The following is a 27,897-nucleotide window of genomic DNA, read 5'->3' on the forward strand; positions in this document are numbered from 1 at the left end:
TTGTTCTCTATAATACAACCCCAATCCGTGGTTATTGTCAAAAATCTGACGTATGACAAGTGTTAGGCAGCCATTCTAATTGGTAAAATAGCCCGACTGCTTCCCTAATAGAAGGGGAGAGTGAGGAACTAGCCTACATTCAGTTGGCCAATTATATATCCTCTCAATTACTAAAAAGGCGCTGTATGGGGTGCGGGAAGATTTGCGAGAGACTTACCCAATAGCTCTAACTATTCAGCTTTAAAAAATAAATAAAAATAATGATACACATGAATTAACCAGTGGCTTCTAAGATGGTAAAGCAGCACCATTGTGAGTGAACCATTGGGTTCTTAGTGGGTAGAGCAGCACCATTCTGAATTAACCAGTGGGTTCTAAGGTGGTAGAGCAGCCCCAGTGCGTCCTCCCAGCCTGATGTCCCCAGTGAGGCTTCCGGACTGAAGAGCTTCTGCGCCGCTTCCGCCGCCATTGCGGTTTTCGGAGTAAAGCTTGTGCCGCCGTAGCCGCTGCTCCTCTCCGATGCGGTGGATATAACGCACGGACCGGGGGACATATTTGACATTTCTGACAACGGAATTTGTTTTTCAAACGTTCAAAAACACTCAGTTTTGCCGCCCTGATCCGGCTTCGTTATCTCCTCCCTGGCTCCGACCTACAGAGATAAGGAGAGGTCGTAGCTAGCGCGGCTAAGCTACTCCCACTGTCAGCTAGCTGTAGAGCTACAACATCAGCACCATTGAGGGACCAAACTCAAGCAACATGGCTCAAATACTGCCTATCCGCTTCCAGGAGCACCTGCAGGTAGGAACTACAAGGGGTGCTTCTTGTTTTTGTTTATTCACTGTGATCCAGAGGATGTGTTATCCCCCCGCTCCGGCTCTGTGTTGCGGTCTGACAGCTCGCAGCTAGTCGCGGCTAGCGCCGAACATCAACACCCTCCTCCGCGATGAATGACCTCCCCTCCACCTGGGTGCCTAGCCGCTAACGGTAGCGCCCCGGGCTACACGGTGATGCCTGATGGTGATAACCCTTACCCCTAACCCCTAGCCCTAGCGCTGAATATCAACTCCCTCCTCCGCGGTGGATGACCTCTCCTCCCCCGGGGGGCGGGGGCGGCTACACAGTGATGCCCGAGGTCCGACGGTGCCCGGGGTTGTACCCAAATGAACTCCGGCGGTACCCGGTGTTGTACCCTAACGAGGTCATCTTCTGTAACATCACCGTGCTAGGCGCCTTGACCTTCAGTGCGTGTGGTAACGGGACGGGTCCGAGCCCTGCTTGAGACGACGAGACGTGTTGTGGGCACGGTAGCTCTACAGCTCACCCGTTCGTGAGTGACTTCCCCGAGGGATTATTCACATCCCTTAATACGGTTGATTGTTGTAGCTTTACTAGAGGTTGTGATGGTTGTGTTTATGTATCACGTTACACAATAGCATCACGACGCGCGGCGCAGCGCCGCGCCGCGCAGACGAGGGTTCACGTTAATCCTGAAGACCGTCAGGTCTGATGATACAGATTGTCTGCACACACACGGAAATCTCCATGTTGATTGACCATGCATACTAAGCCCACGACCCGGGTATATGTAAACTAATGTATTTATACCATTTACTCATTCATGCAAAGTGTCATTCCTGGACCGCTTTTTTTGTGTCTAAAAAGAAAAGATGCTCGTTCCGGTTAGTTTTGTACGCTCGCACACCCGTCAGAGACGGTTATACCATAAGGTATATAATGGCAGTTCTATGTTAGTATCATCCGACGCATTTCCAATCCCTTTGTTTTGGTTTTTCAATCCCCTTTTTCTTTATTTTATTGCAATAATTTCTTTGGAGTTTTGGGACTATGGGTGTTTTATCTTCTTTAGTCAAGTCTACCTTCAACGGGTTGGTTTGAACTCAATACATGGTCCCGTGAAACTCGAAAAACTTGTGCTCACCTGGTATATTGCCTTCTGTGCCTCCCTCAGCTGCAGAACCTTGGAATCAACCCAGCCAACATCGGGTTCAGCACTCTGACCATGGAGTCTGATAAATTCATTTGCATCAGAGAGAAGGTGGGCGAACAGGCCCAAGTGGTTATTATTGACATGGCCGACCCCAACACTCCCATCCGCAGACCCATCTCTGCAGACAGCGCGATCATGAATCCAGCCAGTAAAGTGATCGCCCTCAAAGGTAAGCACTTCGCACCAGTTCACGGCATGAGTGAACTACATATCTATGAGTGAATGACTGAATCTACACAGCTAAACAAAAATAATAGGGTTTTAATTTGTGAACTTTGTCGTTCCCTGTTCCTTCATGTTTTTGTGTAAACTATGTTTGTTGATTGGTTGATGGAGTTGTGTGTTGGCTTCTCATTTTGGTGTTCATATGCAGGCCAAATCATCGATCAACATTTGCTAAATAATTAAAAGGTCCCATGGCATGAAAATCTCACTTTATGAGGTTTTCTAACATAAATATGAGTTCCCCTAGCCTCCCTAAGGTCCCCCAGTGGATAAAACATTGCGTTCGGTGTAAAACAAGCACTAGGTGTTCTGCTCGCCTTTTGAAAAAACGGAGGCTCAAGCGTGCCGGTTTGGAACGTGTTCCCATATGTCGTCATGAAGACTGTTATCTCAGCCATGGTTGAGAAGGAATTGGGGGGGAAAAGGAACTTTGGCTTTGACTCCCTGAAGTACATGAACTGCAACATGCTGCCTGCTGCCGGTTGCCTAGAGGCACCACCGCCCGGCAGCGCACGGTTCAGTCTAGTTCAGATTGATGTGGAAGAACCAGAGACGTCGGTTCTCCGACAAAGTCGTTTGTGATTCATAATATCGTCTGAAGGCGCACACAGCTTTTGGCCGTGATAATGTATATTATATGATATAGATATCTATGTATAATATGGTATTTTTTAGATGGAGAGCTCCAGGACTGTAACGCAAGTGTTGTACACTTCCTCGTTATTTGGATAACCGTTCTGCTGTTGGTGTTATGGCGCATAACATGCGCCATAACCCCCACTCGTAGTGGGGGTTATCTCAGCCATGGTTGAGAATGGATTGGGGGAAAGGAACTTTGGCGTTGACTCCCTGAAGTAATGAACCACGACATGGAGGAGAAAGGGATGGTTGGCCGCAAATGTTTTCCCGCTTGAGCCCCGCTTCCCGCTGCCGAGGGACCACCGCCTCGGCGCTGCCCACTGCAGGAGGCGGTGGCGCCTAAGCGCTGACCGCTGCCCAGGCGGTGGTCCCTCGGCAGCGAGGCTCCGGTCGGAACAATCGCGGGCAACAATCGCGGGCAACAATCCCTTTCTCCTCCATGTCGTGGTTCAGTCTACTACAGATTGATGTGAACGTGGAAGAACCAGAGACGTCGGAGACCCCGACGGAGTCGTTGGAGATTCATTATATCGTCTGGAGGCTCACACAGCTTTTGGCTGTGATAATATATATTATATGATGTAGATATCGATGTATGATATGATATTATTTAGATACAGAGCTCCAGGACTCCTGTGTGTTCTAGAATATTTACAGAACACGGCTAAAGGCTGTGTGCGCCTCGCCATTGAAATACATCCACTAACAGAGCGCATTCTACCGTGGCTGCAAGCTGCTCAGGGCCACACCCCCACCCTCCTCCCTGACCCGCCCCTCTCCTCCTCATTTGCATTAAAGCTACAGACACCGAAACAGCGCATTTGGGGAAAGCTCAATGTGCGACTGGCTCGTAGTGGCTATAATTCTGCACCACGGCTGAATTTCGGGAACGTGTTCAAATACTGTGTTTGGGGCCTACTAATATCTTCATTAAAGCATCCATAAAGTAGCATGCCATGGGACCTTTAAACAACCAGCATTACTCTATTTGTTTGTAAAGTAATCTACAGAGCATTGATTGTTACTTGTATAGAACATGAGAGACTGTAGCAATGCTACTACAAATGTCATGCAATCATGAATGAGTTGTCTATTTTGCTTGTTTTTGCTCTTTTTTCATTTCTTACTGCTTTCTTATGTTTGCAGACGGTGAGTTGAATTTTACCTATCATGATTGTCAAATTGTTATTCTGTGTGCACCCTGCTGAAATGTCTGCTTAGTTTTGATGTTGTTCTTGGGTACGAATTCCGGCCCGATTGTAGTTGAGCCAAGCAGGGAAACCCTATGTCAAATGATCTTCACAACTGATCTCAGAATTAGACGTAATTTTACGTCTAATCCAAATCCCAGCTGACATCAGGTTAATATAAAGTTGCCAGGGTAACCACGTGCTGTAATGGCATATTTCTCAGTATTTTAGAAAGAATTTGTCGCAGATTGATGGCACAATCATAATATAGCATTGAATAGATTATAACCATTCATTTTATGTTTGATAACTCGTTGTGCAGTTCAAACTGCCCTTGTTAAATTGTGTTACGAACCCTTGGTATGGGTTCTTTATATGATTGGATAAGCATTGTGGAGGAACTTATTGATTACCATACCTCAATACCGACTATCTGTATATTTTGTATTTGAAGTGGGACAATATTATTGGGAATCATAATGACTTGAATCAATCCTTTTTGAGAAAGGGACTTATGTGTGCCTGACAACCTTCCCAACATCATGTCTGTGCTGTGTGCTTTGTGGTCTTTCTTTGCTAATGTGCATTCAGAACCGACCGAAAGTCCTGCATCCCTGTTATGAGGATTAACATATTTTGTTAGGAGTCGCTAAAGAGCTTGTGATCACATGCCTGACGTGTGAGGTTTCTGGTTGACGGTAGTGTTGTGGAAACGCGACTATACCCCTTCAAAGGCGGTAATGCTGAAAGTTATTTTCTCCTACTTATCTTGTTTCAGGTGCTGCTAATAGATGTTTGTTTGACTTTGTCAAAAAAACTAGGAGATCCATTTTTAACATTTTTTAGTACACTATTTCAGTTTTTTCTCTTGATAACTAGCCCAAGTATTTAAATATCTGTTTCCTGAATTACATGAACCGCATAACATGGTCAGTGAGGGTAAAAGTGTCATGGTCAAAATGTACATGTTAATGGCATAGAAATATTTCAGTTATACAAATCTGAATAACACAACTAGATCTAGGTCTGGACACATTTTTCAACACATGTATAGTAGATAGTCTGGTTCTTATGGCACTACACTTGAGTTTAGATGTCGGCAAGTTCTGATGGTTTTGTCCAATCTGTGAAATTTTCCTCCAAGACAGTATGTTGCTGTTGCCTCCTCTCTTACAGGGAATTCTTACCACAATTTGCAGTCAAATATACACTTAAACACTGTCCATACCAATGCAAGCATGCATGAGGTGCCCTGCCAAAAAAATACTAACTTTTGAGCAACTTTGAACCATCTCACGTGTCTGGATATTCTTAGAGGACCATAAATTGTTTGTTTTGCATAGGCAGCAGCTCCCCAGTTATTTCACCACTAGAGCGCATGTAGAAAGGCTTGCATCAAATGATGAACAGACTATTTTCACCAATCTCGGTGGGGTGCAAGTGATGGTGCTCATTGCTCTGCACGTGGTTTGTATGTGGATGGTGAGGATTGTTTCACCAGCTCCTACCTGAATGGAGATCCTACCACCTATTTGATTCTTCCGTGCTTCCTTCTTTGCATTGCCCCTGGTCCTAGCTTGTTGTGTGCTCTTTTGGTGGTTCTTCCGTCTAACCCTGGCTAACACTTTTCCTATGAGTGTGACCTTTTTTATATTCCATTCATTTATTCCCGAAGCCTGTTTTTTTTTTAATTTCATGTAATTGTATTTTTTGGTCAGATTTTTGTAGTTGTGTTTGTTGTGTGTTTAGTAGTCGGAGTATTTTATATTATATTGCTTATTTTTTTTCAAATAAAAAGCATTATCTTGACCTGCATGCCTTAACCCATCCTGTATGTTCTTTTCAGCTGCAAAGACTCTACAGATCTTTAACATTGAGATGAAGAGCAAGATGAAGGCCCACACCATGACGGACGACGTGACGTTCTGGAAGTGGATCTCCCTCAACACGGTCGCCCTGGTCACCGACAATGCCGTCTACCATTGGAGCATGGAAGGAGACTCCCAGCCAATCAAAGTCTTTGACCGTCACTCCAGCCTGGCCGGATGTCAGATCATTAACTACCGCACCGATGCCAAACAGAAATGGCTTCTGCTGATTGGTATTTCAGCACAGGTAGGAATCCCTGGTAGTGTTTATTAAATCAGGGCATGGTTCTCATTTAGTTAAGTCCCTCTGAACTGAAAATGCGGAATGGTTTGAAAGGGTCTTTGCTTAAAGGCATAATCCAAAATGCTATGACCTGCTATATTTCATGAGTTCATCCTGTTCATACTATCAGCTGGTCCTGCCTGGCTGTGCATTAGATTAGATGAAGAGGAAAATATTGGTTCTTAAAAGTCATTTGTAGGTTGTCAATTAAGGTTTTTTGGATGAACCACCTAAGAAAACAGCTAAATAAGGATTTGGGCATTTGTATGTCGTTAAAATGTCAACCGGATGCATGCACTTAATAATCATTGTGGAAACCAGCATATCATCAATCTCTGGATACGAGGTTTCGTACTACGATTTAAAATCCGAAGGGCCCTCGCCTCATATTCCTTTCCCTCTCTCCGTTGCTCCAGCAAAACCGTGTGGTGGGGGCCATGCAGCTGTACTCGGTGGACAGGAAGGTGTCCCAGCCCATCGAAGGCCATGCCGCGGGCTTCGCCCAGTTCAAGATGGAGAGCAACACAGAGGAGTCCACTCTGTTCTGCTTCGCCGTGCGGGGACAGGCTGGAGGAAAGGTATGACTCATCCACACCAAGCCTCCTACTCAGCAGGGGGAGGACGGGAGTGGCCAGCAGGCATTTTGTCTGGCTGTTAAAATTGTAACAATCACCCCGGTTCAATATCCACAAACCATCAAATGACCTCCGCTGAGAGGGGGCTTAAAAATAAATCTCTCGATATTCTCAATACAACTCTTGGCAGGGACTGCATCCTAGTTTCGGGCAACCATGTCCACACCGTGTAAGGCTATCGTTATTTAATCGGGTAGAATATGGTGGATGTGTGTATTGATTTTGGGAACAACACATGCTTGCTCCTCCTAGCTGCACATCATCGAGGTGGGCACTCCCCCGACGGGCAACCAGCCGTTCCCAAAGAAAGCCGTGGACGTGTTCTTCCCACCGGAGGCCCAGAACGACTTCCCCGTCGCCATGCAGGTACCTGGGCTGTGTTCAGTGGCCTTTTAATGGGCGCTTCCAGGTCATCTGAAGTGATGGAGGTCCCGAGGCTAGTAAGCATGCTTGGTACAGGAAGGGTAGGAGGTAGGGATGTGTCGGTCACGACTGATTCGTTACAACGAACGAATCCCGAACGTGAACGACAAGAACTGGTTCCCCAAAACAAGAAGAACTGGTTCTTTGATTCTTTTTTTTTAACATAAACCAAACATATGGTCACGTAAATAAAATATACAAACGAACAGAGCTCCGTCTTCCTCGCGACTTCCATTGATTGAGTCTACAACGTTCTCAAAGATTCAGCCAATGAGAGGTAGCAATGGTGTTGGAATGGCACCTGGGTAAACCAATGACAAGGCGGTACCGTCGAATATGCGCGCTTTCTCTGTCTGACGTATCTTGGGTCATACCATTCGACTCATATATCCCCCTACATTTTTTTCGAAAATAGACTTGACCTGCATCTGTTTATTGAATAAACGCATTTCCCAATCCCAGGAGTCTTTGCTCCATTCTACGTCAATTTAAGAACAAACAAAGAAATTAAACTGCAGTTCCTATTTTTTATTTATGACCATGCAAGTCCTGTAATGCCTGAACAATGAAGAATTAAATGTAAAGTAAAATAAAGTTATAAATGTAAAACCATGAATGAAATATAGAGAGTAAGCAAGTGGTATAAATATTGGTGGGACGTTCGACATACTAAATAGCAGGCATCTCCAAACGGCGGACTGCGGTCTTGAAGGTCCTATCCGGACCCACGACCAATTAAAAAAAAAAAAAAAAATTATTAAAAATATATTATTTTTTATTTTTTATTTTTTTTAAGATGTAATCTGACGTAACGAACGAATCAAATAAACGAATCGTTATAGTGAACTGAACTGAAAGAACTAGTTCCCGGAAAAGAATCATTTTGCCCATCCCTAGTAGGAGGTGTGCCTGTTGGTGATCTGGGATGTAAGTGTTGTTATGGCGGAGGTCGTGTTGTCGTGTACATCGGCGGAAATGTATCTCTTATGAGGACAATAAAATCCAATAGAATCTACTTCATAAGCTTCTTCAAAATAGGACTGTGAACAGTGACATAAACTTTAACGATGCTTTCCTCAGCACGAACTAGGCCTGACTGTAATTCTGCAATTAGCACCTGCTTTCAGGAGAGATATTAACCAATATAAATCCAGATTTTACAAGGAATAACGGTGTGAAAGTATGTGGCAGGGTAAAACTAATACATTCTCATTGTGCGTTAAGCATCCATACAGCAAAATAAAATCCTAAGTGGTAACCGAGTCGGAAGTGAATCATTATCTTTATATTAACCATTTGATTTCACATCCACATCCACAGATCAGCTCCAAGCAGGACGTGGTGTTCCTCATCACCAAGTATGGCTACATCCACCTGTATGACCTGGAGACCGGCACCTGCATCTACATGAACCGCATTAGCGGGGAGACCATCTTCGTGACCGCCCCCCACGAGCCAACCGCGGGCATCATCGGGGTCAACAGGAAAGGACAGGTACAGTGCTGCGTCTTATGTTCGGTGTGTCATCCCCCTTACTCCTCCCAGCCCTCTCTGCTCGCTGCCTTTAATTCTGTCTAATGGCTGGTTTGCAGCGATCAGTGGCACACTAACGACCGCCGCTGATGTACTATCAAAGCGCTTTCAACAGAGCAGAACCTTCATTATGCAGTCGGTTTCAATGAATGAATGTCATTGTGTGTGATACAGAGTGATTATTATTTTAGTTTTTATTTAATGTTTATGACTGCCCTATAATTATTTTTCTCGCTCGCGTGTGTGTGTGTGCGTGTGTGTTGTATGCTACTGCTGCCATCTTAAGTCACCATCTCCTGTTGTGTGAGTGGATGTATGACCTCACTGTAGCCTCTAAACCCAAAGGAATACATGTGAATGTCAGCGGTAGTGGCCCCACCAGGGGTGTTGAGCAGCACGGGACTGACACATAAGCAGAGCATGTCCGACAGGCTAGGCCTGCTAATCTCCTACTTAGTGCTCTTGTCTTATCTTAAACAATCTAGAATTACACAAACACACTTTAGGAACGTGTTTAGTTTAGTTTATCTTTTTTATTTCGAACGTGTTCGAGTAATACAGCAAAATAAACTGAAAAACAAACAAATCCAATGAGAATAGTCAAGACAACAATAACAATAGTCAAAGCAAAAGTAATAATGTAAACCTAACATGTCTGATAAGGAGTAGGATGAATCATTTGCTTATTTAAACCTACCCCTTCTACGCTACTCAATTAACTAACTAACTTATCTTTCTCCCTAAACATACATATTTACATAATACATATTCACAAAAATTAGAAAATAAATAGATTAAATGAACAAATATATAAAACATTTATCATTTATGAAAACACCTGATTATTAAATCCCTTCTTCCTCCTGGTACCTTCTGAATACAATGTGTTTGTACCTCTTTTTAAACTGGATCATGATTGGACATTGCTTGAGCTCCACACCCAGTCTGTTCCACAGCCTCACTCCACAAACTGAAAAACAAAGACTTTTTAATGTTGTACGTGGCCAGGTTACTTCTGAGAATGTGATTGGGTAATAGTTTTTAATGCATAGTTCAATTTTCTGACTTAACCATTCAAAGTTGTTCAGATATCGGTGTTTCATTTGGATTTTCTTTTTTTTAATGCTTTCGTGGCCCAGGCAAGAGAGCAGTCTTTTTAAATAAAATTTTTTTTGCAGTTGCAATTTTAAAATGATGATCAAATCTTTGTTCAAATGTTACAAAAGCTTTATTTACACATCTCCTTGGCAAAACCGCACATATTTCTTTGAATGTATTAGTTCTGTGGCCGTTCATCATGGACCCAGAGAGAGTGACCCAGGGATCCCCCCCCCCCCCCCTTGTGTTGTGGGGCTGCAGGTGCTGTCGGTGTGCGTGGAGGAGGAGAACATCATCCCCTACATCACCAACGTGCTGCAGAACCCTGACCTGGCACTGCGCATGGCCGTGCGCAACAACCTGGCCGGCGCCGAGGAGCTGTTCGCCCGCAAGTTCAACACCCTGTTTGCAGCAGGGAACTACTCCGAGGCGGCCAAGGTGGCAGCCAACGCACCCAAGGTACGGCCAGCGCTAGGCGCTCCTCCGCGCCTAAAACTCTTGCTAATGCAGGGCTCAGACACCTCCGTCTTCAGGTATCTGAGCTAGGGTAGGAAAAGCCAGGGTAGGCCATGTGTGACACCTGCCAGGGGAAGCTAGATTTTGAAAGTAGTCAACCGAGGAAATCCTTTTCCCCGGCTTCCGGGCTCCCTCCATAGCCCCGCCCCAAAAACACAGGAATGGCTTGCTAGCTTAGGCAATAGGTCTGCCTAGCCTTGTGGAAGACTCTGGTCGTGCACAATGAGAGCACGGGCAGAGTGCACCCAGGTAGCCGGCTAGGAAGGTGGTCACACCCGCAAACCATCTAATCAGTTCATTAGGGCTGCAATAAATAATTGGATGGGCTTATTACAGGCCTGCGACAGCCATGGATACTGAATACTCTTATTTGGTCAGAGCCTTTGATTTACTGATTGCTGTTGGGATGATAATTTCTGAAGAGAATTTCAGCATATATATATTATATATATTATATATTTTAATTAATTGCCTACCCTAGCTTTAAGGGATGCTAATTTGCATTTATATTCTTTGCAGAAATGTCAATGATTCTTTACAGAAATTGTCACACTGCACAGTGCAGCATGTTGGTACAATGGTCAAAGTGTGCATTTTATGCAATTATCCTGGCCTATAAGTACCTTTACATTCAGCCGTCAATGACAGCAACGGTTTCTTCTCCATTTCACACTGTGTGTGTGTGTGTGTGTGTGTGTGTGTGTGTGTGTGTGCAGGGCATCCTCCGTACCCCGGACACCATCCGGCGCTTCCAGAGCGTGCCCGCCCAGCCGGGCCAGACGTCCCCCCTGCTGCAGTACTTTGGCATCCTGCTGGACCAGGGCCAGCTCAACAAGTTTGAGTCCCTAGAGCTGTGCAGACCGGTGCTCCAGCAGGGACGCAAGCAGCTGCTGGAGAAGTGGCTCAAGGAGGACAAGGTTGGTGACCACTTAGAGAGATAGAGATTGACTGACGGTTCACAGTCACCGTCGGCCAATGAAAAACCATACCAGAGGACGGCTCTGCCGTCCTCCCATTGACTCCCATGTTAAAAAAAAGATAATATTTTAATAGTAGATATCTTAAAAAGTATAAAATATTTAATTTAATTTAATCTGAAAAGAAGTGCTAGATTCCAAGCTATTCTGAATGTTTAAAAATTTGAATAGAGTCTCTAGGTGAAAAATTGAGGAAGGAGATAGGTCCCCAAGTTTGTAGAGAATAATAAAGAAAGAAAGAGAGAATAAAACGTATGAAGAACAATAGTTGAGCGCTGCGTGCAGCACTTGCCTAATAAAACTTATGAAGAACAATAGTTGAGCGCTGCATGCAGCACTCGCCTAACTAATAAGTACTAGTACTTATTAGTATTACTAGTACTTGAAGTACGAACTATAACTGGTTGCATTTGGAAGCATTTCTTTCTAGCAAAAGTATAGAATGTTTTCCTAAAGTGTGTGTGTGTGTTTGTGTGTGTGTGCAGCTGGAGTGCTCAGAGGAACTGGGGGACCTAGTGAAGTCTGTGGACCCCACGCTGGCCCTCAGCGTCTACCTGAGGGCCAACGTCCCAAACAAGGTCATCCAGTGTTTTGCAGAGACGGGCCAGTTCCAGAAGATTGTCCTCTACGCTAAGAAGGTTGGTGTCAGTCTGTTCCTAGTGGCTCTGGCCACTCCCATCTTTGAAACCGTGTGTTTGAATGCTCAGAATAGGCAAAAGTTTTGTCTTTCTAATACATCATAGAACATGTATTTCTTGGTTGACTATGGAAGGAAACGGTATCGGTTATTCAGCTATAAAATTATAATCTGTAACCACAATATTCAGATAAGAATGAATAATACTGAACACATACCGAATCCATTTTGACGGTGTCCATCTGTGTGTGTGTGTAGGTGGGGTACACCCCGGACTGGATCTTCCTGCTCAGGAACGTGATGCGCATCAGTCCGGAGCAGGGCCTGCAGTTCTCCCAGATGCTGGTCCAGGACGAGGAGCCACTGGCTGACATCACACAGGTCAGGGGGCGGGGCGTCACCGTGCATCACCCCTTGGTAGTTGTCATTGATTCACGAGCTCGTTCCACTCTCTCCTCCTGCTGACATGGCCGGTCACTGCGTTGTGTCTCCAGATCGTGGACGTGTTCATGGAGTACAACCTGATCCAGCAGTGCACCTCCTTCCTGCTGGACGCCCTGAAGAACAACCGGCCCACCGAGGGCCCGCTGCAGACGCGCCTGCTGGAGATGAACCTGGTGCACGCCCCACAGGTAGCTCCGCCCCTCAGCCCCGCCCCCACCCAGGGAAACACGGCACTCATAGTGGGTACGGGGTGGCTGGGGACAGAGCTGGTTGAGGGGGTTGAATAGTTGTCTTTAAAATGCTTTAGGTGCCCACGGTGGCTTTGAGCAACTAATCCACGGGTTTCCCATCGATACTCATTCTCCGAGCAGATGTGATGTGTGTCCCACGGGTCCATTCACCAAAGGGACTGGTCTGGTACCACTGGTACTTCCTATCTGTGTATCTCACCGCCCGTGTACTTGGACAGGTTGCCGACGCTATTCTGGGCAACCAGATGTTCACCCACTACGACCGCGCCCACGTGGCCCAGCTGTGCGAGAAGGCGGGCCTCCTGCAAAGGGCGCTGGAGCACTACACCGACCTGTACGACATCAAGCGGGCCGTGGTGCACACGCACCTGCTCAACCCTGAGGTAGGGGCCCGGGGAGGCGCGTCACCTCGGAGAGCCAGACACATCGGTCTACATTATGTCATATTAATGTGGAACGTATTTGTACCGAGAGCGAAGGCCCACCGTCTGAGAAAAATGTGAGCTCTCAAATATCTGGCACATCCGTGTGACAAATTTCAATTTGTTTTAGGAATGTTTTTTAATTGGTGCTCCCTCATTGAAACATTAAACTACATGACAATAGTATTGTTGTTATAGATACCATTGAAACATTGACATTAGTTATTACGGTTATAAGCGTTAAGTAAACTGATGTTAATCCTATACTGGGGTTGTTAAATAATGGTATTCGTGGTACCCTATGCTAGAGTTACCAACTAACCTTAACCCCTATGCTATATAATAAGGCTTATTACTGCATTCATTCATGTTAAATAACAGCTAATTAATATACCCTTTATTGTAAAGTGACTCCAAACCTGTTCTACGGCTCATAATGACCTTTCGTCATGACCCTCTGCCTCTGTCTCCCCCCAGTGGCTGGTGAACTTCTTCGGCTCCCTGTCGGTGGAGGACTCCCTGGAGTGCCTGCGGGCCATGCTGTCGGCCAACATCCGGCAGAACCTGCAGATCTGCGTCCAGGTGGCCTCCAAGTACCACGAGCAGCTCTCCACGCAGTCCCTCACCGAGCTCTTTGAGTCCTTCAAGAGCTTCGAGGGTAGGCGTACAGCCAAGCCATCCTCATCTCCTTAAACTGTGTCCCGAGTCGCTGTCCACCTGCTTCAGCGCTTCCATTCACTCATAAACCTTCAAGTGGGGTTAATCGCTGTTTTAAATGCCTTTGCTCGTCCCACAGGCCTCTTCTATTTCCTGGGCTCCATCGTGAACTTCAGCCAGGACCCCGAGGTCCACTTCAAGTACATCCAGGCGGCCTGCAAGACAGGCCAGATCAAGGAAGTGGAGCGCATCTGCCGCGAGAGCAACTGCTACGACCCCGAGCGAGTCAAGAACTTCCTCAAGGTCCGGGGCGGCTGCCGAGCGTAGCTCTGTTATATAAAAAAAAATATATATTTACATCTGCCATCTCTTTGAAAGCGTTGCTGTTTTGATTGTGGGTTGGATCTGGTCACCAGCTGTGATTTGTGGTTGGACTTATTTCTGAATCTCATTCCCCGCGGCGTCCCTCCAGGAGGCCAAGCTGACGGACCAGCTGCCTCTGATCATCGTGTGCGACCGCTTCGACTTCGTCCACGACCTGGTGCTGTACCTCTACCGCAACAGCCTGCAGAAGTACATTGAAATCTATGTGCAGAAGGTACTAGAAATAAAATGCTCCCGGAACGGCGATCTCATAGGCTCAATCAAAGCCTAGCGGCACTACTGAAGGCAAAGCAGGCATTATATCAGATAACATGTTCCCAAGTCCCCTCCGTTGTTAATAATGTGTATCTGATCAGATGTGCCTTTTATTGAACACTGAACAGGACAGTGTGGCGGTGAGGGTGTTCAACTCTCAGCACGAATTTGTTGGTTCATTAATGGTTTATTCACGTACCCTTAGTCTAAAGTGTTTCCAAACAATCCATCTGACTGTTGATAAGCCTTTGCTAAATTGTAAACGGTTTCATATTGAAGACTTTGATTTACATAGACGTGAGCCGGGGAGCTCTGTGACCGTGAATTGATGTCTTGGTCCGGCCTTCAGGTGAACCCTAGCCGCTTGCCCGTGGTCATTGGGGGGCTGCTGGACGTGGACTGTGCCGAGGACGTCATCAAGAACCTGATCATGGTGGTGCGGGGGCAGTTCTCCACCGACGAGCTGGTGGCCGAGGTGGAGAAGAGGAACAGGTGAGACCGGGGTTGGAGCTTGTGTACCTGGGTCTTTTTTTAAGGAGTGGATCAAACCCTATTAACTGGGCAAACCTTTCCATTGCGTTAGTGCAGGGATGGGCAACTGGCGGCCCGCGGGCCGCATGCGGCCCGCATCCTCACTCAGTCAGGCCCGCACATAATAATAATAAAAAAATAATAATAAAAAAAAATAAAAATAAAAAAAAGAATAATAATAATTGATCGAGTTACAGAAAACTCGGTCAAGAAAGATGAGAAGAATTCATAGAATTCGAAGGCAAACCCATGCGTCTAGTTTGCTTAGAAGCGATATCAGTCATTAAAGATATCCACTTAAGTCGCCACTACAACTACTACAACTGCTTGTTGGGTTTGAGTTCATTGAGTTGTTGCACTTAATGTTGGGCCACTGTTTTTCAGTTTTTTGACTTCATTGAATGATGATGTATGTGAGGCCTTTGCACTGATAAAAATACTGACCATTCATGTGGCTGTTTGAGGATGGAAAACATGAAATGAATGTATGTTGGTTCAATTAACATACCGTACATAGGTTATGATTCTCGATGATTTTTTAGGTAGTGGCCTTCCCCAAAATGCACCAGAATACAGGAAATCATATCTACCAAATTCAAAATTGTGTAGCTCCTCTCAGCTCACGTTTAGCTGAAGTGTGCAGTCATGTGGCCCTCCGATGGTTATGATGAAAAATGTGGCCCTCTTTATCATGAAAGTTGCCCATCCCTGCGTTAGTGTGACTTGAAAGCAGTGAATATTTAAACAAAGGACGTTAGTGAGGCGCTTGATTTGCAGCAACTCCAGTAGACTACCGGTGCCTTAAATATATATACTTATATATACTTATATATAAATAGAATATGTAAATGTCTCATCTCAAGCAACTTCAGATGGAAATGATGGAAACCATATGCAAATTTAGGAAGGACTTATTTGTTTTTTCTTAATTGTACTGTGCTAGTCACCAGCGCTAGTCTGGTGTAGTCTGATAATAAGCATTATTGTGTGTGTGTGTGTGTCAGACTGAAGCTGCTGCTGCCCTGGCTGGAGGCCCGCATCCACGAGGGCTGCGAGGAGCCGGCGACCCACAACGCCCTGGCCAAGATCTACATCGACAGCAACAACAACCCGGAGCGCTTCCTGCGGGAAAACCCCTTCTACGACAGCCGCGTGGTGGGCAAGTACTGCGAGAAGAGGGACCCCCACCTGGCCTGCGTGGCCTACGAGAGGGGCCAGTGCGACCAGGAGCTCATCCACGTAAGGAGGACATGATGAATTGTTTCTTATGATTGGCGGTATTAAAACATTTCCTTATTCCCTTCCCCTGGTGCCCAACATGTTGGAAGTACATTATTTGTGTGAACACGGTGACGTTTTATCCGTGAGAAGCGTATTTCGTCATTTGAATACGGCAACCCCAAGCGATTCATGGATTACCTTGAATTAGGGATGTCCGATATTGGCTTTTTTGCCGATATCCGATATGCGATATTGTCCAACTCTAAATTTTCGATTCCGATATCAGCCGATACCGATGTCGATATTTGGGTTTTTTTCCTCAAACCTTATTTAGGTAACATTACATATCTCCTGTTGTGGAATTAACACAACATGCTTAATGTTATTGTGATGCCCCACTGGATGCATTCTTGAATGCAACAAGGCTTTCCAAATGTTAACATTGTCTGTGCAAAATATGAAAAATACTTCAACTTAATTTAAGGGAAAAGTGCCATGTTTATTTTTATTTTTTTAATGGTCTCAGACAACAGTTTGGATTACACTCTCCCTGAGATAATCTTGACAATGCCCACAACAAATAGGGCAAACTTGACTTCACAAATGATAAAACATTGTACCAGAACAACTATGTGCAACATAGCAGTATGTTTCTTGAACTAAAACTCAATAACCTTAATTGAATAAATGCACAAATATGAGTCAATTACAATGTGCACTGTACTGCACAATTTTGAAAACATTTATTTGAGCTATAAAAAAAAAAAAAAAAAAAATCGGTTTCAAGGCAAAAAAAATCCGATACCGATATTGACAGATATTACATTTTTATGCTAATATCGGGCCGATAATATCGGTGGGCCGATAATATCGGACATCTCTACCTTGAATTGATACTGACCGCAACATTCATAATTGGAAAAATAAATGCTGCCCCTTTTTGAGGGCTTGGGACAGCCAATCACAGTAGTGTTGGTCAGGACTGTAGAATAACGTATGTGTGTGTGTGCTTTACTTTGTCCCAAGGTCTGCAACGAGAACTCTCTGTTCAAGAGTCTGTCTCGCTACCTAGTGCGTCGCAAAGACCCCGAGCTGTGGGCCAGCGTGCTGCTGGAGACCAACCCTTACAGGAGACCCCTGATCGACCAGGTACGCCCCACTGCCCCAGGCTGGCAGCACTGGCATTGAGTCTGTGGAGACCACCACGCTACCTGTGTGTTTTATCTGTACACATCGTAGATGGCTGCTTTTTTAACCACACTGTGAATATATTTAAGCTGTAATGTACCCTTGCCATCTATAAATGGCATCACTGTACAGCAGCCACAAAACCTTGTAATGAACTGCATTTGGTCCATCACACCTTGCCCTTTTTAAAGTCCAATCTGATCCAGACCACGCAGCATCTCATCCTCTCGCGCTCTCTCCCATCTCTCTCTAGGTGGTGCAGACTGCCCTCTCGGAGACCCAGGACCCGGAGGAGGTGTCGGTCACGGTCAAGGCCTTCATGACGGCCGACCTACCCAACGAGCTCATTGAGCTGCTGGAGAAGATCGTCCTGGACAACTCTGTGTTCAGCGAGCACCGGTAGGGAGATCTCTTTTTGTCTGCATGATGGCTGTAGCCCATGGATGTACCATGGATTAGGGCTGGGCGATATGGACCAAAACTCATATCTCGATATTTTTTGTTCTAATGGCGATATACGATGTTATAACGATATTTTGAACAAAACGGGTAAAGTGTGTAGTTTTAACTCCACGCCACAAGTGTTCACTATCAACCTTTTTTTTTTTTTTGCTCAACAAAGCACAGCTGTACTTTAACAACAGATATGTCAGGGATAATGTATAGAACGCCGGTCGTTATCGGAAAATAAGCCCCGGCAGGGCGAACAGGACGCCCTGAAGGGGCTTATTTTCGATAATGAGCGGCGACGTTCTATACATTATCCCGTTTATTACGGCTACTTGCCTAAACGACAAAAATAACCATGGTGTGTCTTTTTACAATTTATTTGTAACCAGCATTCGTAGTGTTGATCAGCAGAGAAATAGTCTGCCGTTGACGTCGCATAGCAACCGAAGACGCTGGGGTTGACAAGCAGCCTCTTCTCTAATTTGAATGATTTTAGCTTGTGTGTGCCCATGCCCGCGATAAATCATACAACAAGCTAAAATCATTCAAATTAATGTGCTTTATTTTTATCTTGCACTATTGGAGCACGTACTACTCTCTTGCGATCCGCCTCTGAGTGCGAGCTGGTTCTACACCTTTCCTGCTGTCGGCTCCCAGAACGAGGAGCACAGGGGAGACGTTCCCTCCAGGGCAGATGATCTCTCGGGGGCAACACCCTCACTTTGACCGGCAGTGGGTCTGCTTATAGGTCGGAATATGGTCGGAATGAAGCGGCCACCGATCCTTGCCGTACTCTTTATTCTTACACACAACCGGACTCGATCATTACTTCACTAAACTGACATGCACGCTACCGCTCACTCGTCCGCACTCACACGCTGAAAACACACACACACACACACACACACACACACACACACACACACACACACACACACACACACACACACACACACACACACACACACACACAGCCAGTGATATGCGCACCAGATACTTTCTCGTGCTCACGAGAAACGTTAAAAACATTATTTTTACCCCATGTCCCTTTATGGGTTCAGTACTCTCGACCACCGTGTCCGCCATGTTTTTGTTCGAAGTTTGTTGTGATGCGTAACGTCCGTGGGTGGGAGAACGCTACGTACGTAAGGGGCGGGATTGAGCAGCTGAACATGGTTTGTAGGCTCAGAGAGCAGTGGTCGGCTTTATAAAATGGCGCTCGCAAGGCAACATTAAAATAATATATAATATACCGGTATGGTGATATTGTCTCGACTACACATCGCTTTCAAAAATATACCGGTATAATTTTAAAACCGGTATATTGATACTCTTGTCTTTGTCCTGGAGAGAACCCTCTGCTTTCTCTGTTATTTCGTCATTTTAATGGGGCTGCACAATGGCATCGCGGATCTAAACACTTATACATTACATGTTTATTAGAGCTGTCAAGCGATTAAAATATTTAATCGTGATTAATCGCATTAATGTCATAGTTAACTCTAATTAATCGCGATTAATCGCAAATTCTTTTTCTATGCTAAATATCCCTTGATTTTTTTGTCCCATAATTCTTCTCATTTTAATTATCTTATCAACATGGTGAAGTGCATCGGCTTGCCTTGTGCAAATGATTTTTTATTGATAACAACATTGGCATATACACTGATCAAAACAGGACGATACAAAAAAAGAGCCTATAGTGCAATTAAACGACTGCTTTGAACAAATGTCATTTGAACATAGCAGTCAGGCTACTGCTTCTTTGTTTTGAGCCAAAGAAAAAAAAAAAAAAAAAAAAAAAATGTTTTGTTTTTTTTATAAAATAATTGCGTTAATCGCGCGACAAAATTTTTAACGCCGTTAAATTTGGTTTGCGTTAACGCCGTTAATAACGCGTTTAACTGACAGCTCTAATGTTTATACATTGTGTTTGCGCAGTCCTCCTTTTCAGTTTTATATTTAACTCTTACCTCCCTACTCTGTGGCTCCAACAGGAACCTGCAGAACCTGCTGATCCTGACTGCCATCAAGGCGGACCGCACACGCGTCATGGAGTACATCAACCGCCTGGACAACTACGACGCCCCCGACATCGCCAACATCGCCATCAGCAACGAGCTATTCGAGGAGGCCTTCGCCATCTTCAAGAAGTTTGACGTCAACACCTCGGCTGTGCAGGTCGGTCGCCTGTTGATTAAATAGTTTGAGAAATAAAATGCAAATCAAGATGAACAGATTTTGTAAGGGGAAGAGCTCCAATTAGCATTGTGATGTACTTGCACATGACATGATGCTGATTATTAACACATGGCCAGCAAAGCACCAGCACGCATACACCTTGTCCCGTGCTCTCATCAGCAGTGCGCTATCACTGACGCATCCGTCATATCTAAATATATTCCTCACAAACTTCCAGAAGTGGGTTCTGCCTCTTATCAATGCGCTCCCGCTGACCTCCCCCCCTCACTAGGTTTTGATCGAGCACATCGGGAACCTGGACCGGGCCTACGAGTTTGCCGAGCGCTGCAACGAGCCGCCGGTGTGGAGCCAGCTGGCCAAGGCGCAGCTGCAGAAGGGGCTGGTGAAGGAGGCCATCGACTCTTACATCAAGGCGGACGACCCCTCCGCCTACATGGAGGTCGGCCAGGCGGCCGCACAGAGCGGTAAGGAACCGCTAGCGTTGGGTCCACTGTCAGGTTGATCCAGAGCCTGGGAAATACTATTAGGATACAAATAAGAAAACTAACTGAATTGCACACTTGTATCCACTTGTATAAACAACATGCGTGATATGAGGCATTCTGTCATTCAAAATAATTTTCAGGTCTCTTCTAAGGGAAGATTTGTTCATCCGTGTTACATATAAAAATGCCTTTGCTCTCAGTTAAGTTAATAGTAATGTCTTGTAGTCTGTTCTGGTTGAGCCCTTGTATCGGTCATGATGGTGAGGTGCATGTTGGTTGAGCCCTTGTATCGGTCATGATGGTGAGGTGCATGCTGGTCCGCAGGTAACTGGGAGGACCTGGTGAAGTTCCTCCAGATGGCTCGTAAGAAGGCCCGAGAGTCCTACGTGGAGACGGAGCTGATCTTCGCCCTGGCCAAGACCAACCGCCTGGCTGAGCTGGAGGAGTTCATCAACGGCCCAAACAACGCCCACATCCAGCAGGTCCGCCTCAGGCCACTCACTCACTCACTCACTCACTCACTCACTCACTCACTCACTCACTCATCAACCCCCTGTGGAACACACAACCCCGCGTCCTGACCCTCTCCTTCGTCTCCTCTCGTCTTCCTCTCCTCGGGTCCTGGTCCTCAGGTGGGCGACCGTTGCTACGACGACAAGATGTACGACGCGGCCAAGCTGCTGTACAACAACGTGTCCAACTTCGGCCGGCTGGCCTCCACGCTGGTGCACCTCGGGGAGTTCCAGGCGGCCGTTGACGGGGCGCGCAAGGCCAACAGCACCCGCACCTGGAAGGAGGTAGGCTGCTAACCCACCACTCCACGCACAGGGGACGTGTTTATTGGTATATTGGGCAAATAAATGCATACATGAATGTATGGAAATCTCACTTTTACCCATTTTTCTGTGAGGTAGTTAATGGGCCTTAAGGCTCCGGGATCAGTATTGAACATAGTTGAATTGTGTTGCATTGTTTTTTGAAGTCAGTAATGATTGGTTCCATAATAAATATAATACATTAAATAGATTAAAAAAATTCATACATAAAATTAAAATCCAAACAAACATGGTAGAAAGGTCAGGTGACCCGCTGCTCTCTCCACTCTCTTCACACTCCTCTGTTCTACTTCCCCCCCCCCCTCGATAGGTGTGCTTCGCCTGTGTGGATGGGAAGGAGTTCCGGCTGGCCCAGATGTGCGGTCTCCACATCGTGGTGCACGCTGACGAGCTGGAGGAGCTCATCAACTACTACCAGGTACCCCTGTTGTTCCAGAGACGCAGGAACACATGACTCCTCTATTAGTCTTTATACTAGTGTTCCCAGATGTCCACAGTAGACCCTTACTAGGGTCGCCTGGTCTCCGTCGGCGGTTGCTGACTTAAAATCGATAGATATTAAACAAAACGTTTTTGTTTATCAAATATGTAAAGGGTTTGAAAGCTCTCTTAAAGGTCCCGTATTCAGTATAGGATGAGAGTACTGATCCTAGACTGTATGGGTATGTAGCCACGAGCAAACTGCTACTAATCACTTGATGGTGTGTGGCATATTTTCAAAGGGAAATTGATTGGCCAGTTGTTGATTAGGTTATGGCTGTGTGTGTGTGTGTTTGTGCCTGCCTAAGTATATGCATGGGGAGGATGGCAAACTAGACCTGTGACGCCCTCTGCCTGTGTGGTGCGTCTCCTCTCCCCAGGACCGTGGCTACTTCGAGGAGCTGATCACCATGCTGGAGGCGGCGCTGGGCCTGGAGCGAGCCCACATGGGCATGTTCACCGAGCTGGCCATCCTCTACTCTAAGTTCAAACCCCAGAAGATGAGGGAGCACCTGGAGCTCTTCTGGTCCCGGGTCAACATCCCAAAGGTGAGCATGGCTCTAAACAACACCACCACTACAGCTGCTCATAGTACCGCTGCTAGGACGTTATGTCTACTGTAATTATGTAGTTTTTACTGATATGATGATGAGTACATCACTATGTTTACATTTAATTTTAGCATTTTTTACATTACGTTCAAGATAAATATCCCTTATCTGACTTCTACCAAGTACTATTGGCTCTAAAGGGAAACCCCCCCCAAACATGCATAACGGTCCTCGTGACCTCTCCCTGACCTCCTCGTGACCTCTCCCTGACCTCCTCGTGACCTCTCCCTGACCTCCTCGTGACCTCTCCCTGACCTCCTAATGACCTCTCCCTGACCTCCCTGTGACCTCTCCCTGACCTCCCTGTGACCTCTCCCTGACCTCCCTGTGACCTCTCCCTGACCTCCCTGTGACCTCTCCCTGACCTCCCTGTGACCTCTCCCTGACCTCCTCGTGACCTCTCCCTGACCTCCCTGTGACTTCTCCCTGACCTCCCTGTGACCTCTCCCTGACCTCCCTGTGACCTCTCCATGACCTCCCTGTGACCTCTCCCTGACCTCTCCCTGACCTCCCTGTGAACTCTCCCTGACCTCCCTGTGACCTCTCCCTGACCTCCCTGTGACCTCTCGCTGGTGTCCTCCTGACCTCCCTGTGACCTCTCCCTGACTACCCCTGACCTCCCCCTGGCCTCCCTGTGTCCTCTCCCTGACCTCCTCGTGACCTCTCCTTTGTCTCCCTGTGACCTCTCCCTGTGACCTCTCCCTGACCTCCCTGTGACCTCTCGCTGGTATCCTCCTGACCTCCCTGTGACCTCTCCCTGACCTCATTGTGACCTCTCCCTGGTCTCCCCGTGAACTCTCCCCGACTACCCCTGACCTCTCCCTGGCCTCCCTGTGACCTCTCCCTGACCTCCTCGTGACCTCCCCTTGGTCTCCCTGCTCAGGTGCTGCGGGCGGCGGAGCAGGCCCACCTGTGGGCGGAGCTGGTGTTCCTGTACGACAAGTACGAGGAGTACGACAACGCCATCATCACCATGATGAGCCACCCCTCCGATGCCTGGAAGGAGGGCCAGTTCAAAGACATCGTCACCAAGGTACGCCAACGCCGACCCCCATCTGTTCACACGACCGCCTCTAGGGGGCTCGTTCATTCAGTTCCCCTCACGCGTGGCAGTGCGGGACAGGTGGAGGATTTTCTCCGGCCCGGGGCGTTCACCAGAACGGGTTGACTGAGTGATGGTTTCACGTGCAAGAATCCCATCGTTTATTTTTATGTTGTGTTTACGTAATGGTGTTGTTACTTTGATCCCGGTGTCTAAAACGTGTCCTGTTTGTGGCAGGTGGCCAACGTTGAGCTGTACTACAAAGCCACTCAGTTCTACCTGGAGTTCAAGCCCCTGTGCCTCAACGACCTGCTCATTGTGCTGTCTCCCAGGCTGGACCACACGCGCGCCGTCAACTACTTCAGCAAGGTACCTCTTCAGGACCACCTCCTACCATGTGTACTGTTTTGAAATGGGTTTATCTTTTTAACATTATCTTTACAATTCATCTTTACAATTCATCTATTTCATTTGTAGGGAACAATGTAAAAGAACATTTCTCAATTAAAATTTTAGGAGCCTCTGAGGAATAGAACAGCCTGCGTTATGGTTTATATTATATCTGAACCAGGCTTTTTGCTTTGAAAAAGGAATAAAGTGCAACAATTAGGGATGCACCGATATAAAAATTTTGACCGATGCCAATATCCGATATTAAAATTGCTGTTACGGCCGATAACCGATATTTACCGATATCGATATTGGTATAAAAACAATTTTCTATGATGATTTTGCATACTGAAGAACATGAATATGAAAAAGTTATTTCTTTCTTTATTTACCAAAACTTCGAAATACATTGTTTCTTCAACAAGTTACAGGGCATCCATAACAAACACAAGTTACTAACAGTGTTAGTTTTAGGCTACTTATACAACTTTACAACTTGTCAATATCTTGACAAGGTTTTATAACTTAAATCAAATTTGCCAGTATTCATGGAAACCAGACACTTGTCTGATAAATTAGAAAAAGTGTTTCAAGTTTAAGTAAATTTCAACTCAAATATGTGAAATAGGCTAAATCAAATGTATCGAGGGAGGTTGGTTGTAGTCTTTTCACTCGGTTCTATCCCTACTGTTGATCCGGAGAACCGAGCGAAAAGACTACAACCAAATATAAACATATCCGGTTCCGGTTCCAGTTTCCGTTTCAATGGGATTACGGAACGCCAAATAAAACGCAACAGAAACTGTATTTCGCTACGGTAATGTATGTAATGATTTGACACGGCATCCTCCGCATTACTTCGGCTTTGCAAGTACTGCATATTGCAATTCGAGTACCTTAATTTGAGACCGTAAAAAACATCCAAACCGCCGACATTGATTCTTTTCAGTTAAGGTGACAAACACTCCTGTACTGCCTCTCTGTGCGTCTCTGGCTGCGTCACTGACAATGTCACATGACCAAACAAGCTGCGCATGGGCAAAAAACACACACAACGGCAACTAGACTAGGAAATAAATATCGGCTGTTAATATCGGACCAGTTTTACTTATCGGGCCGATGCCGAAATGTTAAAAAATGACTAACATCGGCCGATAACGATATCACTGCCGATATATCGTGCATCCCTAGCAACAATGGCAAAAAATCCCTACTCCTTCAACCCTTTTTAACTGAAGTTTATTTAGGATTAAAAACAACATTAGTTTGTGATTGTTTTTGTCTCATCCCACGGAGCTCACACTCCAGGGCTCTGATAACACAAGCTCAGTGGCACAAACTCCAGATTGCTGAAGTTCACATACCGGCCAGAAGGGGGCAGTAATGAGAAGGAATTTCTGATTCTTATTCTTAAGTGTATATCATTAATGTTTGGTATCTACTTGTCCCTCCAGGTCAAGCAGCTGCCCTTGGTGAAACCGTACCTGCGGTCGGTCCAGAACCACAACAACAAATCTGTGAACGAGGCGCTGAACAACCTCTTCATCACAGAGGAAGACTATGCAGTACGGCATACCATTTTGGGCTTTGTGTTTATTTGCATTAACCGTTACAGCAACTGAGAAACCCGATGAACCTGTTTATTGTGCTAATGCAGACAGTAGTGATGCAGTATTCGGTGAGGCCTCGGCCTGGTTCTTCTTCCTCCGTTCTCATCCCGCTGTGCGGTGTGCTTCCCATCCAGGCCCTGCGCGCATCCATCGATGCCTACGACAACTTTGACAACATCTCGCTGGCCCAGGGGCTGGAGAAGCACGAGCTGATCGAGTTCAGGAGGATCGCGGCGTATCTCTTCAAGGGCAACAACCGCTGGAAGCAGAGCGTGGAGCTGTGCAAGAAGGACAAGCTTTACAAGGTGACCCCCTAAACCCTGTTACAGTAACACATTACTAAACAAACTCTACAAGGTGACCCCCTAAACCCTGTTACAGTAACACATTACTAAACTAACTCTACAAGGTGACCCCCTAAACCCTGTTACAGTAACGCATTTCTAAACTAACTCTACAAGGTGACCCCCTAAACCCTGTTACAGTAACACATTACTAAACTAACTCTACAAGGTGACCCCCTAAACCCTGTTACAGTAACACAAAGAGGGTAGAGGTGTTGCTGCACTGTCTCCACAGAGACAACGCAGCGATATCATCATGAGCAGTTCTAACTGGAGAGAAAGTGAAATCCGCGAGCTGCTGATCATGTGAGAGAAGATGATGCAGTCGTTTTAAAGGAAGATGTTGAAAGACGATCTACGAGAGGGACGCAGCGGAACTGTCCTTGGGAGACTTTAGTTGGGATAAAAAACAAGTGGTCAGCAAAATAAAGAATATGTTTGCGTTTTTGCACTTGTAAATTGTTAATCGCGATTGTAGCCTACACTCGGACGTGAACTCATTATTGCATGCGGGTGTCTATATTCATAAAAAAATTAAAACATTCGGGAATATGCTAATTCTTCTAAAGAGGTCTAGACTCTGTGCGCAGCCCCGCCTTCTCCATTGAACCAAGAAAGCCTGCGTCGTGAGGAACGGGGGATTTTACCCCCTCGGTTTTACACGGGTAACTTAAGATAATACGGTAAAATCGCCGGGCGTGCCGGCTTGGCAGTGTAGACTGACTGCACACACACAAACCTCCGTTCCTAGCCTACTCACCGTTAGAAGAGGCGAAGTAGCCTCATCATGACTCTACTTGCGTTAAACAGCAAAGTCTCAGAGCTTGACGTCTTAAATCTTTTGTGGACTTTGTCAACAGCTCCTGCCTTTCTCTGCATGCAGCATCACACAAAAATACTTAATGTTGGGTCGCCATGGTTGTTGTAGATTGGCCTATAGAGGGGGTTACGTTTAATTTAATATTGCATAGTTTCCAAGAGTGGCGAAGTCACGCCTCTTCCAGCAGAGCCCATGGGACCTATGATATCTAAAAAATATGAATTTCAATGGAGAGAAAGTAATTATTTTCTGGTCCCAGTCTTATTATGTCCCGGATTACACATATGTTTGTGGATTTAAATGATAATTTTTCATGTCAAGAGTTTGACCGTTTATTGTGCAATTGTTCAGTTAAAGGCTGTAGAGAAAATACATGAGAAAGGCTACATGTAACGTCACGCTCCCTGCGACTGGCGTGGACAAGACAAGACTGAAATTCTCCAAATGCCCCGACTTATAATATTTTTCACCTCTTTCGATGCTTTTATCCTCCCCTTGGAAAAAAGCAGTGAGGTGGAGAAGAGAGATCGCCATGTCTGTACCGGAGTTCCAAGTGCGGGTGGGGACGTATATCATTCGCGTCGAGATCAGCGAAAAGCTGTAGTTCACAAAGCGGCCTCACACATAACCTAACATTATCAAACTTCTTCGCAAACATTTTTAGTTTTCTTTATATGAAAAATTAAATCATCATTTACCATTTAATATTTTTAGATCTAATAGGTCCCATGGGCTTTACCGGAAGGGGCGTGGCTTCGCCACTCTATAACTCCCGCTCAGCCCCTCGCAGCTTATGCGTGACCGTGACGAGTGTGTCTCTAACCTTCCAGGACTAGTAGCAGGATTAGATACAATTAGATACAAAGTTCACTGTATCCGGCCTTTACATTTAAGATAGCCGATATCCGATATTCAAAAATAAATAAATAATAATAATATAACTTCAGAATAATCTGGTGGACCAGATATTATGTCTTGCGGGCCAGCGGGCCACCAGTAGCCGACCCCTGCTCTACAAGGGGACCCCTTAAACCCTTTTACAGTAACACTTTAATAACCAAGCTCTACAAGGTGACCCCTAAACCCTGTTGCAGTAACATGTTAATAACCAAGCTCTACAAGGTAACCCACAAAACCCTGTTACAGCACAAGGTAACGCGTTAACCAAGCTCTTCAATGTGACCCTCTAAATCCTGTTACAGTAGAGAGGAACACATTGGTGAACAGTTCATTAATATT

The 27,897-nt window shown here is 45.8% G+C and overlaps 1 protein-coding gene across 6 annotated transcripts in view; it reads left to right on the forward strand.

Annotated features, from left to right (window-relative positions):
• Window positions 1–238: 238 nt before the first annotated feature.
• The window catches only part of LOC115561405 (clathrin heavy chain 1), a 33,660-nt gene continuing 6,001 nt past the window's right edge, over window positions 239–27,897 (forward strand). For 2 of the 6 annotated variants that reach the window (XR_003979917.1, XM_030381434.1), the window contains exons 1-30: window positions 240–801; window positions 1,973–2,180; window positions 4,022–4,024; window positions 5,912–6,180; window positions 6,633–6,794; window positions 7,104–7,217; window positions 8,595–8,768; window positions 10,167–10,364; window positions 11,138–11,338; window positions 11,884–12,036; window positions 12,294–12,416; window positions 12,530–12,667; window positions 12,949–13,113; window positions 13,630–13,810; window positions 13,949–14,112; window positions 14,282–14,407; window positions 14,798–14,940; window positions 15,984–16,218; window positions 17,227–17,349; window positions 17,642–17,787; window positions 19,836–20,019; window positions 20,312–20,504; window positions 20,850–21,007; window positions 21,158–21,322; window positions 21,672–21,779; window positions 22,222–22,389; window positions 23,336–23,485; window positions 23,732–23,863; window positions 25,339–25,449; window positions 25,629–25,799. Coding sequence is in view for 5 of the 6 variants with exons in the window: in XM_030381434.1 (XP_030237294.1) it covers window positions 760–801; window positions 1,973–2,180; window positions 4,022–4,024; window positions 5,912–6,180; window positions 6,633–6,794; window positions 7,104–7,217; window positions 8,595–8,768; window positions 10,167–10,364; window positions 11,138–11,338; window positions 11,884–12,036; window positions 12,294–12,416; window positions 12,530–12,667; window positions 12,949–13,113; window positions 13,630–13,810; window positions 13,949–14,112; window positions 14,282–14,407; window positions 14,798–14,940; window positions 15,984–16,218; window positions 17,227–17,349; window positions 17,642–17,787; window positions 19,836–20,019; window positions 20,312–20,504; window positions 20,850–21,007; window positions 21,158–21,322; window positions 21,672–21,779; window positions 22,222–22,389; window positions 23,336–23,485; window positions 23,732–23,863; window positions 25,339–25,449; window positions 25,629–25,799 (4,608 nt within the window). In the remaining variant the exon portion in view is untranslated. Of the gene's footprint in view, window positions 802–1,972; window positions 2,181–4,021; window positions 4,025–5,911; window positions 6,181–6,632; window positions 6,795–7,103; window positions 7,218–8,594; window positions 8,769–10,166; window positions 10,365–11,137; window positions 11,339–11,883; window positions 12,037–12,293; window positions 12,417–12,529; window positions 12,668–12,948; window positions 13,114–13,629; window positions 13,811–13,948; window positions 14,113–14,281; window positions 14,408–14,797; window positions 14,941–15,983; window positions 16,219–17,226; window positions 17,350–17,641; window positions 17,788–19,835; window positions 20,020–20,311; window positions 20,505–20,849; window positions 21,008–21,157; window positions 21,323–21,671; window positions 21,780–22,221; window positions 22,390–23,335; window positions 23,486–23,731; window positions 23,864–25,338; window positions 25,450–25,628; window positions 25,800–27,897 lie in introns of all 6 variants that reach the window. The other 4 variants (XM_030381438.1, XM_030381436.1, XM_030381435.1 and 1 more) reach the window with 4 other exon arrangements.

The sequence above is a fragment of the Gadus morhua genome, chromosome 16, assembly GCF_902167405.1.
Source record: "Gadus morhua chromosome 16, gadMor3.0, whole genome shotgun sequence".
In the NCBI taxonomy this organism is placed as follows: domain Eukaryota; kingdom Metazoa; phylum Chordata; class Actinopteri; order Gadiformes; family Gadidae; genus Gadus; species Gadus morhua.